Below are 17,178 nucleotides of genomic sequence, written 5' to 3'. Positions count from 1 at the left end.
TTAAAATTCCTAAAAGATTTAAATAAATACATCACCAAAGAGGTCATATACATGATTAGTGAGCACACTCAAGCATTCTTAGTTTCAAATTCAGACTATAATAAAATACTACAGACCTACTAACATAGCTATAATCACAGGACTAGTCACACCAAGTGTTGGCAAGGGACAGAAACCCCAAAATCTCAGCATAGGTTTCTGGGGATGGCTTAATCATTGTGGAAAGCAGACCCAGTTTCTTAGTTAAATACGATCCACCAATTTCATGCTTAGTTTCTGCTCAATAGAATGAGAATTTATGCCCCGGACCGGCTAGTGCATGAATCTCATAACTCATGGCAAACCCTATAAATAAGTCTCACTCAATGTTTATCAATTTATAAAATAGATTAACACAATATGGCAAATCTACACAATGGAATATAATCAGTAATAATGATTGTAAATTTAAATACATGACATAAAGCTATGCATTAAAGAAACTACAGGCCCAACAAACTACTCTCTGTTTCTCTTCATATAAAGTCTCCAAAAACATGAAATCTGATCACTAATCACAACACCTAAGAGGTATATTAGGCAGAGGGGTTACAAATTTGAGGATACTCTGCCCTATATAATAAAACTATCCAAAAGAATTTTTTTTTAAAGAAAATGCCACTCTATATAGAAAGTAAATCAGTGTAGTCTAGAGCAAATGAGGGAATAGGGCTACGTAGAAACAGGAGGTAATGAATAAGTACACTGAAGTGCTCTAAAGCCAGACTTTGGGAGGACGGCCTACCAACTCATCTCTTAATCAGATGCTTACAAAGACACCCCAGAGCTGTCAAAACGTGCCTTTAATGTGCTACCTTGACATCAATTCCTGATGCCTTCATGAAAACAGAGTAAGGAATGTATATAGGTAGGAGAGCAACTTGTCTTTACACTTGCTTCCTTCCTGTGACCGTCCCTCTTCAAATCCTCTAAGGCGCAAGCAGATCTCTAGGGGGCTGATGATGTAAGGCGAAGGTAAACTCTGACCTAAATTCTTCGCTCACCAGGAACCAGGAGATCGCACACACATTCCAGGTCAACCGGAAGAGGAAATTGGCAGTATTTGTCACACACAAGCTCATCCCAGATCTGGATGCTTGAATTGTCCATAGACTAGCTCAAAGTCTGCATATGCTAAGAAGTAACTCATGAGAGCGTGTCACATGCACTCTTACAAGTAGGGCCTTCAACCAGCCAATGTATAATAACAGTTGAAAATGCACTTACCAGAAGAAATGTCCGGATTGTTCTTATTTTGTTCAGTTCAAGAAGCAATTTTTGTGCCTTTTCATGGTTGCTGCAATATTCATCATAGATACGAAACTTGTCCTTCTGTTAATTATAGAACAGAATAAATGAGAATCACTGTATATCACTACTACTTTGAAATTTTAACCCATGTGATATGCATAACTAAAGTCTACAAAGGTATGATATCTCAAGAGATATACTACATACATATATGCATATATATGTATATTATTTATTTTCCCCAATTCATAAATATACCCTAGAAAAAGAGATAATAAATCTACCAAGATAAATGTAATAATAGAAGAAAGTCACTTTACACAGAGGAAAGAAGCATGTGATAAATCACGCATAAATCATGAAAACACAACCCTGAATTTCATGTTAACCAATTCTGGCAATTGTATTTATAAAGGATATTGACAAGCAAGACCATCAACAAATAACTAAGATAACAGCAGACCCTGACAATACAACATCCCAGTGATTGTTTCATAGAAAGATGTTTCAGACAGAAAGTTCAATAAACAGTACGATTGCTACTGTAAAACTGCCTTTATTCTGTGAGAAAGGAACAAGTCTACAGAGCTCCAAACCAGGACCATTCACTGGAAATGGGCAGGCCAGTGATGGACAGAGATGTGATTCATCAAGATCTTCTAGTGGTTTAAACTGCCAGTAAACAACACACACACAGTCTGCAGTGTTAGAGGAATTCTTTCCAAAACTGAAGACTTTTGCTATCACAATCTCTGGTCTCTCTTACCATCTGTAAAGATGTTCTTAAAGGAGTTATGATTAATAACTATCAAAGGAGCCCAGTGAAAAACACAGATAATTTATTGATCAAATATGAGAACATAGAATGTCCTTTGTAATTTCAAAGACACACAGAATAGTAAGTACTATTTCATATAGCCAGCAGCACATGTATCAAATCACTTGCCTCAAGAGATGATATGAGCCACAACAAGAGTAAAGTTCAGAAATCTGAGCGACATTTACGGGTGATAGATTCATAATGCGGTACTAAGGAAATGGCTGTCGGGAACAAAGTTTCCATGACCATGTTTGGCCTGGGATGACAATTTCTCCAGCTGGCAGGGGGATCTAATTCTTCTGTGAAGGGAAACTGGCTTGAAGAAGTGGATATGAACATCACAGCTTCCAGCCATAACCAAGAAATGCATAGTGTAATCCACTCAGACCTGAGGAACGTTTTCCTTTGACAGAATTATCTTTATGAAATACAGATTACAAAAAGAGCCTGTTCATCCTATATAGATAAAGAAACTACAAGATAAATGATGACATGGAAAACATACTCAAAGCTTCTTTTGGGATATAATACTCTCATCCACTTGTTTAGACAAGTCATTGGGCAGCCATTTGATTCAGGGAAGCATTCAGAAAATAAGCATCAATGGAATGGAATCAACCATGACCTTTTAAAATATTTGTTCTTCTAGTATGGATGCCCTTTAGTTCTTAAAAACAATTTTTACTAGGCAGGAGGCGTCTTCTTTTGCAAATTGATTACATAATTCCAGCTACCCTGCACAAATACACAAAACTGATAACAAGGTCCATGTTGCAAACAACTCAGCTCCTTTCCCTCATTCTTTCCACAGCACCACAAACAAACTTCTGAGACGCCACCCAGGAGGAAAATCAGTCACAAGAACCAGGGTCTGTTCACCTCCAGGTTTGCTACCAGCCAATTAACAGGGGAACATTCTGAGCAATAAAGGGCTCCTAGCGCCATTATAAGAGTGAGAAGTTTCTGCCTCAAAAGAAAAAATGTTCTATGTTTGAGGGAAACATAAAAATCCATTCATTATGAAACAGGCTGAATATTCATTAGAATTCAAAGCTACAGAGGATGCGAAGAACTAGCTTGTCAGGAAAAAGAAAAGGCTGTTTATTCTTTGAGTGAAACAAGATGATGAGAGACTCCCTCCCCTTTTCTGGCTTTGAGGGCAAGATTTCAATGGCCTTAAAAGACCCCAAACTTCTGGTGTCAGACTTTACTCCTCATGCTGAATTCACACACACACACACACACACACACACACACACACACACACACACACACAAAACACACACAAAACTCTGCCAAGATGTGATCTTTAAAATCAAGAGTTTGAAAACAAACAGGAAAAAAAAATATCCTACAAAGTGAAGGAAGCAGGCTCCCACTTCCTGCTGAGCACTGGGTTCCGGATATAAGCATTCTTCTACAACTTTCAAGAACTCCTTATGAACGATGAGGATCTCCTCGATATTGGAGAATAACATCTGTAAAATAAATGCATAGATAAAAACTGTAAGTGTAGTTGTGAAGCAACTTTGAAAAATTAAATTAAAAGGCCCATGAGGACACAGCATCCTAGACAGAGCGCTACATCACGGCATCTCTTACTCCCACCTGGAAAGCAGAATATAGTTTTAGACTTTTCCATTCCCACAAAACTCTGGGGATGAATACACTATGCAGACTCTCAGGAAAAAGCGTAGGGGGTTGGGGGGAGGCACAAATCCCAGCCTGCCGGTTCTAGTCTCTTCCCAGAATGCCTGTAAGTACAAGTGTAGGGCAGACTTGCTGACAGGCTTTCAGGGAGGTCCTTGACGCTGTGAAAGGTATCCTGAAATGAACCTTCTTTCCTGCTTCTCTCAGGTGCTTGTGTGTAGAAGTCATAGCTGGGTCAATTGCTCATTCACTATGCTGCACCCAGATGGCAGAGTTGGGTACTGCAGAAGGCTAGCAATACTTTGCCCACTCTGAAACAGCATAGATGTTTTCTTCCATCTGGAGTCCCTGTCAGTGAAAGTTTTAGAGGCCATTTCAACCACAGGTTGGTTTTCTTTGAGCCCAAAAGCTTGTTAACTGAAGTTCCTATGGTAGAAAAGCCTGCAAGTTAAATATATAATCTAGAAGGTAATAGGCTCAGAAGAATCTATAAAAAAACCTTAGATTTTTTATTAATAAAACAAAACACTAAGTATAATCAGTGACTACTTCAGAAAAAAATTTTAAGTTTTATTTCCTTGTGATGAGAAAAGATACATAATTTCAATTTATCTGAATTTGTTAACATTTAAAAACATAATTTGAGTAAATAGACATATCACATTCTGCTTTCCCTTTTGTACCTCCCAGAGAGCCCCCCTTCAAAACCTGCAATACCTTTGATTTTTTATCATATTCTTTAAAATTTATAAAATATTGTAACAATAAAAATGAGTATTATAAAAGTTGTTAGATATGAAAGAACAATCAATTGAATAGTCTTATGCAGATGTTTGTCTACAGCAATACTGAAAATACATACATTTTTCTCAATATATTTTAAATAATTTCAAATATATTAACTATATGATATGATATTTTAAAATAATATATCACTATTAGTTTTTTTAATGAACATAAATAGATAAAGTCTTTTTGTTCATTTGTTTTGTTTTTAGTACAGCTTAAAATCTTGGCTCTTACTGTGGTACAAACACAAAATAAGAACAGTTTTTGGACATTGGAGTTCATTGTAATAAGGCTGTACTTGAATGTCCCTCATATCACCAAACAATCTTACCTCCATAGTAGGTAAGCTAAGAGTTGACAGTTCTGCTGCACCAAGGAATGAATTGTAGGCACCATTTTTGGATACAGATTTCCTGCTATGGTCAAAGCTATTTGACTTGAGTGATTATCGTCATTCTCAGCCCACAGGGAACAGGTTACATTTATTTAAGAAATGGTGTGTGTGTTAACATGGTCCATCCATGAAGTCATTCATTGACTGTTTCAATGAACAATGGTTCTGCTTGGAGGGTGGCACAGATGTTAGGTGAGGGTAAGATTCTGGTTCATTGGCTGTGATGATTTTGAAAAGCATTCATCTCAGAATAAGAGTAACTTATAAAGTCCTCTTCTTCAAAATTGATACAATAGTTATAAATATCAAGCAAAGCCTTCAGTCTTACTCTTTGCTGTTCTCTTACAAGCCACCTCCCAAATTAATTGTCTACATTTCTTCTGACTGTATAAATAATTTTGAAATATGTAAGCTGTTCTGAAAACCATAGTAGAGTGTAAAAACATCAAATAAACAATCCTACTAAAGAGAGGCTGAGATAGGAGAAGCATGATTTCAAGACAATTATGTGGCATACAGCAAGACCCTATCATGTACAAAGAAGCAGAAAATGTATGTGGATTGTACAGTATTGTACAATTGCACAACAATTTCTCCCATTACCAAATTAGAGACACCACAGAATGACAGTCAACAAATTTCTAATTCCTCATATTTTTGATTTTCAAAATCGATTAGGATATGTTGATAATATTAGTTTTCATATTAACAAATATTTAGAAAAAGTGATTATTACTTCTTGTTAATTTTCTTGTTAGAAGTGGAATTATGTTTGTGTGGGTTTGTTGAAAGATTACTTTCTTGCTTCTTCTAGGGTGTAGTTCCACTCCTTGTGTTGGTGTTTTCCATCTATTATTCTTTGTAGGGCTGGATTTGTGGAAAGGTATTGAGTAAATCTGGTTTTGTCATGGCATATCATGTTTTCTCTGTCTATGGTGATTGAGAGTTTGGCTGGGTATAGTAGCCTGGGCTGCCATTTGTGTTCTCTTAGGGTCTGTATAACATCTGTCCAGGATCTTCTGGCTTTCATAGTCTCTGGTGAAAAGTCTGGTGTAATTCTGATAGGCCTTCCTTTATATGTTACTTGACCTTTTTCCCTTACTGCTTTTAAAATTCTTTCTTTCTTTAGTGCATTTGGTTTTTTGATTATTATGTGATGGGAGGAATTTCTTTTCTGGGCCAGTCTATTTGGAGTTCTGTAGGCTTTTTGTATGTTCATGGGCATCTCTTTTTTGTAGGTTAGGGAAGATTTCTTTTATAATTTTGTTGAAGATATTTACTGGCCCTTTAAGTTGGGAATCTTCACTCTCTTCTATACCTATTATTTTTAAGTTTGGTCTTCTCATTGTATCCAGGATTTCCTTGATTGTTTGGGTTAGGACCTTTCTGCTTTTTGCGTTTTCTTTCACTGTTGTGTCAATGTTTTCTATGGTATCTTCTGCAACCAAGATTCTTTCTTCTGTCTCCTGTATTCTGTTGGTGATGCTTGCATCTATGACTCCTGATCTGTTTCCTAGGTTTTCTAACTCCAGGGTTGTCTTCCTTTGGGATTTCTTAGTTGTTTCTAGTTCTATTTTTAGATCCTAAATGGTTTTGTTCCTTTCTTTCTCCCATTTAATTGAGTTTTCCTGTAACTCTTTAAGGGATTTTTGTGTTTTCTCTTTGAGGGCTTCTAGTTGTTTACCTGTGTTCTCCTGTATTTCTTTAAGGGAGTTATTTATGTCCTTCTTAATGTCCTCTATCATCATCATGACAAGAGATTTTAGATCTAAATCTTGCTTTTCAAGTGTGTTAGGGTATCCAGGATTTGCTATGGTGGGAGAATTGGGATCTGATGATGCCAAGTAACCTTGGTTTCTGTTGTTTATGTTCTTATGCTTGCCTCTGGCCATCTGGTTATCTCTAGTGCTACCTGCCCTGGCTATGTCTGACTGGAACCTGTCCTTCCTGTGATCCTGGTTGTGTCAGAACTCCTCAGAGTCAAGATGTCTCTGCAATCCTGAGATTCTGGCAGTCAAGCTGCCTTTGTGACCTTGAGATCCTGGTGTGACCAAGCTCCTGGGACCCTCTGATACTGGGTGTGTTAGAGGGCCTGGGAGTAGAGCTGCCTCTAGGTGTTGTAGGGCTGGCTTCAGAGTTTGCACCCAAGGTCAGCTCAGGGCACTGGCCCAGACAGACCGGAAGCAAAAAAATTAATTTTTATTTACCTACCATTTTTTAATTTCTATTTTCAAAATGTTCACAACCCCCCCATCTCTCTGTCTCTGTCTCTCTCTCTCTGTCTGTCTCTCTCTCCCTCTCCCTCTCTCTCTCTCTCTCTCTCTCTCTCTCTCTCTCTCTCTCTCTCTCTCTGTGTGTGTGTGTGTGTGTGTGTATGTGTGATGCTGTGGATGTATATTAGGGTGGGGTGGGAATGGAACCCAGACCCTCAAGCACTACATACTCTCTAGCAACCCTCTGCCACCTGGGTAATCAGCAATGTTTCTCAGTTGGCTCCTATGATGACTGCAGTATCTTTATTACTATCCCAGAACACATACCACCACTAAGCTCCATCCCTGGACCCCTTCCCTATGTTTTACAAGAAATGCTTCTGGTATTACTTTTGTGTTGGGGTACTACAATCTTTTCTGCACTCCAGTAGACCATCCAAATCTTGCTCATTAGAGATTATAGAGATTGGAATTCCCATTTCCCCGTTTCTTGCCTTCTTGAACTACTCTGACAACTGTCTGCCATTTGACTCAACTTTCTCACAGATACTGAAGTTATTGTCTTCTTATTCTTATTTTTCTTCATCTTTTCAAATGGTTTCGTGAGCTTGGTAAAGAAAACAAATTTTCTACAACATGTAACCTATCCTCTTCCTTTCCTTCCCCAATCCCTAGCTCCCTCTTTCCAATTATCAACACAAGTCACTGGTACAGGAACTCAAAGTGGAGCTGACACTGAATTGAAGAGCCCTGCAGGAACAACTGATGATCACAGCATCGTCTTCATGATACCCGAGCTTGGCTGAGTGTCTAAAGCTGCCTGCTTACCTTCACTGTTTCCTCCGTCACATTTTTATCAACCTTTGCTGCTGCACATTGGTTCATTCGATGCAAGAAGGCCTGTGTGAAACAAGAGAAGACATTATGAGGGCAAAGGTCATGCCATAAAATGACTTGGTACTGAGCAGAATGAGATTAAGCCCCATACAAAACACTAAAGCTTACTACTGGGCATTCCAAAGCACACCGGTAATACCAATAGTTGAGTGGCAGAGGTAAGAGGATTGTCTAAAGATCAAGACTAGCCAGACCTCTATACAGTGAGATCTTGTCTCAAGCAAACAGACATAACTGGAGATTGAAATTCTAGTTGCTGAGTACAGTAATGTTGTAATAATATGTGAGATTATTGTTCCCTATTGCTCCTACCTCAGAATTTCACTTCCATTACAATGCTGAGGCAGAGACTAAACTAATCTAGTCTGTATGAATTAAATTCATCCACCTCATCCTCAGAATTCAAGGATAAACCTTTAGGATCAGGTGCTTCCTAAATTTTAAGTATTGCAGAGCAGAGTAAGACCAAAATACAATGAATGAAAAATGACATTTCAACTAAAAAGGCAAAAGGACCTAAAATTCTAAAGTAACTCCCTTAGTACTGTAGGATTAAGGGAAAGAGGGAAGGAGGCAGAGAGGGAGGGAGGGAAAGAGGGAAAGAGGGAAGGAGGCAGAGAGGGAGGGAGGGAAAGAGGGAAGGAGGGAGAGAGGGAGGGAGGCAGGGACAGGAAAAGAGAGATAGGTACATCATCTGCACACTAAGGCACACTTGCCAGTAACTGCTTGCAGGAAAGATCCTTTCCCACCTCTGTGTCACCATACTCATACTTCATAAAAAGCAAAAAATTACATTTCTGGGATTAAGTCAGAGTTCTTCATTGGTCTATGGTAGGCCTAAGACTGAGACAAAGGCTAAGAAGGCTTCTCTGTGGTAGAATAATTGCTTGGCAGACACAAGTCCCTGAGTTTCATACCAAGCTTTCAGGAAAGAAAGGGGCTGGGGAAGGGGTATTGTATTTAGAATATTTAGACTGAAATTCTTAATGATAATTAGGCTTTTGCTAAAGGTTACATACAGAAGAATGCTTGATATATAGTGAGCCTTAAACTAAAAGCTTTAAAAAGAAAGGGAACTTTGCACTTAGCAAACTTAGCTTATGTTCTCAAGACATTATTCATAAATTACTTCATGGCCAGATAAGATCCTGTGGGGCTATTGTTCAATTGTAGATTCTCCAGTGCATCATCACTCCTTTGACTGCCTTGAGAACTCTGCCACCATGAGCCTAGTGAAGGTATGGAACTTCCCAGGGCATATAAAGTTCAGGGTGCCTCTGACTATGACATTTAAAAAAATAAAAGTTACAATAAGAATCAAATCTTTGATATGTTATATTTGTACATTTAAGGCTGCTGCTGCTGAAGACACTGACCATAATGTCCCCAAATTATCACCCTCAAGGCATTGCTCGAAAGAATAACAACTGGAAAAGTAGTCCTGAAGACAACCTGACAATATATGCCACTCTTAAAGTGGGCTTTCCTTTAACTTAGTAATTCTACTTCTAAGAATCTGTCCTAGGAATATATTCTAACAAAAATAGTCATTGATCATAAAAGTAATAAAACTGGAAACAACCCAAAGACGCACCCATACAGAAATCATAAAATACATATTACAAACTTTGATGGCAAAAGCCCAGTCAGACATAATGTATTGAAAACAATTCCCATATATATGCATACATGCATATAAATATACATATATGTATACATGAGTGATATTCATGAAAAGTTGGTGAAAATAATTCACAAAGTGGCATACTGACATGTAAATATATATGCACATATATCTATGTATATATGTGTACATGTGTGTATATGTATAAATATATCTATAGACATATATTCATATCAATGTTACATATATCATATCAATGTGTGTAAACACTAAGAAAAAAATGGCCAAAATACTCCAAAACTGCAAACAGTAGCTACATCTGCCTAGATGTCAGGAATGGGACTTCTGTATATTTCAACACGTTTTGAACTTTTGCCTGTAAGCACATTATCCCTTCTGTTTTAAAAAGGAAGCCTATTTAAACAAAATCAAAGAAGGAAGCCCCCAGATCTTCCCCACCATCAGCTTCAGCACTGTTTGTTGTTCCTGATTCATCCAGTTCATACCTCACATTCCCTAGCTACAAAATAATAACTCAACTCTCTTGCAGTCATCAAATTAAATAAAACAATTACAAAAGTATTGGGCATAACTTTAATTTTATTAAAAGCTATATTATAATTTTTCAACCACTTTATAGCTTTTGGATAATTTTTATACTTTGAAATATTTTTACAGTTATACATAGTTGGCCATAGAGGAAAAGGACAGTTGAATCTTATAGCTTTAAATACTCATTTTATTAGTATTATTCAGATTTGTTTCTCTTGAATACTTTCCAAATCCTCATCCCAGCAGGATCCTCGGCTTTTTTGTTTTAGCTTTACAATAACAAGAATGCTGTTCTTGCCTCGTTTACATTTCACATTGACCACATAGTAAACAGGTAATGTCTCATGCAAGCAAACCTTAAACTTCACCTCTGCAATTATAAACATTTCTTCATAAACAGGACCCAGCGCACTCTTCACACACTAAATGAAATCCTGAAAGTTGTAAAACTGAATCAAAAGAAGAGTTGGAAGAAAACATGTAAACTAATCAAGTATACCACCTAGCCAATTGACATTTCTATCTTCAGTCCTGCATGATATTGGGGAACGTACTGCAATAGGGAAGGAACCAGGAACTCACAAGCAGTCCTGCCCAGCCACTCCCCAAGTCCCTGTTTTATACAACAGGAGAAGCAGACTTTAAATGGCTTGCTGGGAATGTGCAATCATGAAAACTCTGGTGTTTTTTAAGTCTTCTGTCCTGTAGATCAACAGGAATCCATCTTTAACAGGCTCTATCCATCAGTTTCTTGGCGTTTAATGCCTGGACATGAAGCCTTCTCAGAGAAACTAAGGCAGGAGCAGCAAGTCAGTCACAAAGGCATTGAAGGAATTCACACAAAAGTCTCAGCATCCATCATTTGCCCAATTCCATACTTCCTCTAGAACTAGATCTTCCTGCCTTGGCACAAATGTGTTCCAAATAAGCCCTAGAAAACAGCATTTAATGCTCATGGTTCACGTGCAGTGTGCTGTGTGTAAGACATGGAGAGCCTAAATGAAGGCTCCCAACTCTTCCTGGAGACCTGAGAAAGAAGACTGATTTTGATTGCACTATGAACAGAACTCTGGTGGCTCGGATAAATCAGATCCAGAGCCTACCTTCTGATAGATGCTGCCTTGTGTTGATCTTTCCAAAGGCTGCCAATAACAGAGAGAAGTTTTATCAAGTGGACTGCAGTGGCAAGACAGATTCTCTCATTCCATCTTTTATTTCAATTCAACATCAAATATCCATCTCTGTGTGTGACCCCTTCACCCAGCAACTTAGAGTTTTATAGAACCAGCCAGGAGATGCCTTCCCAGAGAATCACAATCCAGGTTTCATCAAGTGTGGGAATGTAAGCAGGTATTCAGACAAGATAGACAAATCACATTTGGAGAAGGTAAGGCTTCCAGATGCTTCTACGAGGACCCTGCAGCTCACGGGTGTGTCAGCACATGCTCGGCCTTTCTGCACTCCAACAGTGCTTCCAACAGAACATTTTCTGAGATCCCCATAGTATGGGCTGTCTTTCCCCAGCTGTGAGCACATGCTTCATTTTCTCTGTATCTTTCCGTGTTGTTTTATTCTAACTATAAGCGAGGCAAAAGCTTACATTAAATGTCAAATTTCAAATGCTAACTAAAGTTTAAGAACACTAAAATATCATAGATTTGCTAGCAAGAGAAGGAAGAGACTCATTAGGTAGATGAGAAAAACACAGGAATCCCTTCCTCGGTTCCCCAGCTATGTTGCTACCATCCAATCGCATGCAAAGCCCACCTGGCTTCGCTCTAGGCATGCATTCGTATTTGGAAATTTCAAGGCTCTAACGCACCTCCCCAAGCTCATTTTTTGCCGTTCCTATTATTTTCACCAACTAGACCTACATATCTCTGAAAAGTCTCATAAGTTTTAATGTTTTACAAGTTAGATTCTAGCCACTCGATGTCAACCTAAATTTACAATATCGTGTAAGTATTAAATCTTGGTACTCCCATGAATATTTCACATATAGACAAATCTCAGCATCTTTTGATCATCTTGGAAATGTGGCTATGAAGAGTGAGGAAGGAATTTGCATATAGAAATGAAAAGGACAAATTTCAAGAGGGATCGTACTGTCATAGGAAAAAATTACTCATTCAATGAAAATAGATGTAAAAAATATTAAGGACAAATTCCCTTTTGCCTTTCAAGCTTGAAACATTATCATATGTCAATTCTTTGGAATATCAACAAAATTTATTTTGTTTTTCTGAGAGTGTACACAAAATCTTGCTAAATCACAGAAGCCTGCTTTGACTCAAACATCTAGCTGATGGTGGTGTCATTTCCAGGGAATGGAGAAAATTCGAGGGAAAAGGGATCTGGGAGGAGTAACATTAGCTTGTTGGGACCATGTGGAGTTTGAAATGTCTACTGAGCACCAAAATGGAGATCCTGATCAAGGACTTGGCACACCATTTGGGGCTCTGAAAGATTCTCCTATGCGCTCTCTGGTGAGATCAGCTCTCAGTGTCACTGGCCTGAAGATGTAACTTGGAAAAGGATGGAGACAGAGGAGACTACCCGTCTCCATCCATAAAAGAAAGTATGCAGAAGAAGATGGCAAAAGGCCACAGGAAAGAACCCAGAGCCTTTCCACCATGCAGGACATGTCAGAAAAAGGCACAGGAGACAAGAATTCCAATAAGAGAAAAGTGAAGGTAGGAGAATAGTGTCCCAAACACCAGGGCAGGAGGAGGTTACAGGCAGGGAGGGGGCCTACTTCTTAATACCAAGCAAGCAAGAGGAAGCAAAAAATTTGGTCCCTAGAGAGCCTGAGCAGTCTGGTGGGAAGAGTGGAAGTGAGGGCATGGAGCCAGTAGTAGGTATATACAAGGTATAAAGAAGTTTTGCCGAACATAGCAGACAATGTAGAAGGTAAAATTAAAAACTACTGCACCCAATAATCTTTCACATTTCACATAGTCAAGTCACCTCATCTGAAATGTTTACAGCCGGAAGTTCTTCACACTGGGGAGTTTTTGTTGATTGTTGTTGTTGTTGTTGTTGTTGTTGTTTTAGATTTTTTAGAGTTTTGAATATTTGCACACACACAGAGTAAGTGAGATACACTGGTGAAGTGACGGAACATAAAGCTGATTCATGGGAGGCACATAACCAGCAAGCACAGCCTGAAGAGAATTTCACATATTTTTAATAATTTTTTGCATGAAACAAGTTATGGGGTTTCCCACTATCGTGTCCTGGTAGTGTCAGAAAACTTTCTGACTTGAGACTTTTACAGTAGGCACGCTCACCTCGCAATAGGCTTCCTGAACACCGTTTTTGTAAATACTTCCTGTTGTCACTGGCCTCCCTTCCTCAATCTTAAGCTCTGGAGAGGGCGCTCTTCCTTTCCCACGTGTTTTCATATGATGATATCAACATCTGTAATCTAGAAGGTACTTTAATAACAAGCTCCTCAGGAAATTCAGCAGTGTTTCTGCTACATATCAGGCACTGTTCTCGGCAGCTGTTTTGCCTCATACTTGCAAAGCCAATGGTGAATCCCAAAGAGTTTTTTTCTGTATATGTCTATCAATATCTAACATATTACCAATTAAAGCAGAATCAATATAAAAATTATTAGCTTAATAAATTTATTTTAGGATATTTAAAACTAATAATAAACCTTATATCTTAATATAAATAGCATCTTTTCAGTTTTAGAAAGATACAAGCTCTTTTACTCAAAATAATTTCTGTGAAAAGTTTTGTACTTGAAGCTACAGAGGTGGCTCAGTGTTGAGAGTATGGATGCTCAGGTGCCACACCCAGTCTGGGCAGCTCACAGATTATAACTCTACATGCAAAGCATATACAACCCTCTTCTGGACCCCATTAGCACCTATGTGCACCTACCTGCACCTTCCTGCATAGACAGACACACATAGACTTAGGCACACATATAAATAAGTAAAGTCATCTTAAATGTATACAGCCTGAGATGCTTGCAATTTTTTAATTACTACCTTAAAAGAAGACAGCTGGATTATAATGTGTGCTAAAATTGTTGTGATGTGTTGTTTCAGTGGGATTATCCAGAATGTATATTTAAAACAGAAATATACATTTATCACTTATTCAGATAATTCTGAATATCCTACTTACATGAATTGCCAAACTCAATCAACTATAATTTCTTAAAAGTTAGTAGTAATATGGAAACTGAACCCATACATAGTCAGCAAAATCACTGAAACTTTAAAATCCACTGGTCTACCATAAAGGGATTTTATATTCATGTGGGAATGTGTAAATTTTCAGTGTTAGTTTAATGACAGTTTTATCTATTTCCTAAATATTGATATATGTCTCTACATGCTATTGAAAAATCACATGTGAATATTAGTATCTAGCTCGTCAGAAAATTCAAAAAGTATTAGAGAACAGTCAACTCCCAGAGATGGACACTCATTGCCTAAAAGTCAACACTCACTTGCAAGCATGAATTCTATCACTGCCAAAAAATACTATCAGCTGTTTCTCGAGAAGTGAGAGGCTCACTTTGTTTACTGAGCAAATGACTGCCAAATACCCAAATACTCTAGAACAGAAACCATAGTTTGTCTTGAAATCATATTTCAAGTAAATATGATGTTCCCTAGCAACTCTACATAGTGAGTTCCAGAACAGACAGAGCTATACAATGAGACCCCGTCTCAAAATAAGACAGACAGACAGATAGGCAGACAGGTAGAGTGTTCAGTAAGCTTGTGGAACAAAGAAACAATTGTTCTGCAGTAGATGACAGTCATTTCAGAGCACACACTATGACCTATGAATTTCTTTAGTATGTTCTGTCTCTCAAAATATTGACAAGCAACGAGGACTATAGGCTATGACACAGTCTTCTGGTCCATCTGTGGATGAAAGGGGCTCTCACTCTTGTTAACAGTTGGAGCCAGATAATCCTTTTGTTATGGGGAGATGTGCTGTCCATTCCAAGGTAGTTGGTAATGTGTTTCCTTCTGTAATGCCCTGAACTATTAAAAACAAAAACAAAAACCAGTTGCATGTCTTCATCCTCTGAACTGCACCTGTTTAATGAATATAAACTGTGTCTTTTCATCTTTAAAAGAGATGATCATTTGTCCCTCCACTACCATGGCAATATTCCATCCAAACAAAACTACAAAATCTTGGAAATACTAAACCATCTGTTAAGTACTCCAGTACCATTTAAGGCTAATCCTCAAGGGTACTGATCAATCTAAAAGTCATTGAAAGAGAATATACAACACTTGGATTACTCAGATAAAAGCCTAAATTGTACTGACATCTAAACAATCAAGTGCCAAATTCCACAAGGACAGTCATCTATGTTTCTGCACAGTCCTGGGCTAAAAGCATTTGTTACATCACTGACAGACTTTCTACATGTGCTCACCTACTGAAGACAGCATGTTTTACTCCTGTTTCAAAGTAATTATTAATTCCAACTGAACCTCATGATCATCTCAGAGACAGATAATTTTAGTCCTAATGTCTGGATATGAAGATAATTAAGGGGCTATAGAAATGGGCCAGCCTGGTCTACATAGTGAGTTCCAGGACAGCCACATCTATACAGAGAAACCTTGGTTTCAAATAAATAAATAAATAAATAAATAAATAAATAAATAAATAAATAAAATTTAAAAATTTAAAAAATAAAATAAACCTCTCCCTCTCCCTCTCTCTCCTTCACTCCCTCCTTCCCTTGCTTTCTCCACATCTGCTCCTCTCCCCATCGCTCTATTTTCCTCTTCTCCTCTTCTCTCTCTCTCTGCAGATGTTCGACCCTTTCTTTCATCTCCCTGACCCCAGCCCCTGACCCCTTTCCTCAGTGTGACTTCTCTAGCCTCACCTGAATTTTTGATCTTAGCCATTCTGACTGGTGTGAGGTGGAATCTCAGGGTTGCTTTGATTTGCATTTCCCTGATGATTAAGGATGCTGAACATTTTTTCAGGTACTTCTCTGCTATTCAGTATTCCTCAGGTGAGAATTCTTTGTTCAGCTTTGAGCCCCAATTTTATTGGGGTTATTTGATTTTCTGGAGTCTATCTTCTTGAGTTCTTTATATATATTGGATATTAGTCCCCTATCTGATTTAGGATAGGTAAAGATCCTTTCCCAATCTGCTGGTGGTCTTTTTGTCTTAATGACGGTGTCTTTTGCCTTGCAGAAACTTTGCAACATTATGAGGTCCCATTTATCGATTCTCGATCTTACAGGACAAGAAATTGCTGTTCTGTTCAGGAATTTTTCCCCTGAACTTATATCTTCGAAGCTTTTCCCTACTTTCTCCTCTATAAGTTTCAGTGTCTCTGGTTTTATGTGGAGTTCCTTAATCCACTTAGATTTGACCTTAGTACAAGGAGAGAGGAATGGGTCGATTCGCATTCTTCTACATGATAACAACCAGTTGTGCCAGCACCATTTGTTGAAAATGCTGTCTTTGTTCCACTGGATGGTTTTAGCTCCCTTGTGGAAGATCAAGTGACCATAGGTGTGTGGGTTAACCTCTGGGTTTTCAATTCTATTCCATCGGTCTACTTGTCTGTTGCTATACCAGTACCATGCAGTTTTTTATCACAATTGCGCTGTAGTAAAGCTTTAGGTCAGGCATGGTGATTCCACCAAAGGTTCTTTTATCCTTGAGAAGAGTTTTTGCTATCCTAGGTTTTTTGTTACTCCAGATGAATCTGCCGATTGCCCTTTCTAATTCGTTAAAGAATTGAGTTGGAATTTTGATGGGGATTACATTGAATCTGTAGATTGCTTTTGGCAAGATAGCCATTTTTACTATATTGATCCTGCCAATCCATGAGCATGGGAGATCTTTCCATCTTCTGAGATCTTCTTTAATTTCTTTCTTCAGAGACTTGAAGTTCTTATCATACAGATCTTTCACTTCCTTAGTTAGAGTCATGA

General features: G+C 38.2%; 1 protein-coding gene across 2 annotated transcripts in view; it reads right to left on the bottom strand.

Moving 5' to 3' along the window:
• Nucleotides 1-17,178, bottom strand: part of Prex2 (phosphatidylinositol-3,4,5-trisphosphate-dependent Rac exchange factor 2) — a 310,411-nt gene that overhangs the window by 234,302 nt on the left and 58,931 nt on the right. For both annotated transcript variants that reach the window (XM_006495441.4, NM_029525.1), the window contains exons 2-4: nt 7,985-8,056; nt 3,466-3,588; nt 1,267-1,371 (exon numbers count right to left, since the gene is read on the bottom strand). In XM_006495441.4, the coding sequence (XP_006495504.1) occupies nt 1,267-1,371; nt 3,466-3,588; nt 7,985-8,056 (300 nt within the window). The remainder of the gene's footprint in view (nt 1-1,266; nt 1,372-3,465; nt 3,589-7,984; nt 8,057-17,178) is intronic.

The sequence above is a fragment of the Mus musculus genome, chromosome 1 (genome assembly GCF_000001635.26).
Source record: "Mus musculus strain C57BL/6J chromosome 1, GRCm38.p6 C57BL/6J".
NCBI lineage: Eukaryota > Metazoa > Chordata > Mammalia > Rodentia > Muridae > Mus > Mus musculus.
The sequence above is the reverse complement of the archived record's forward strand: the minus strand, read 5'-3'. Positions and strand labels throughout refer to the sequence as shown.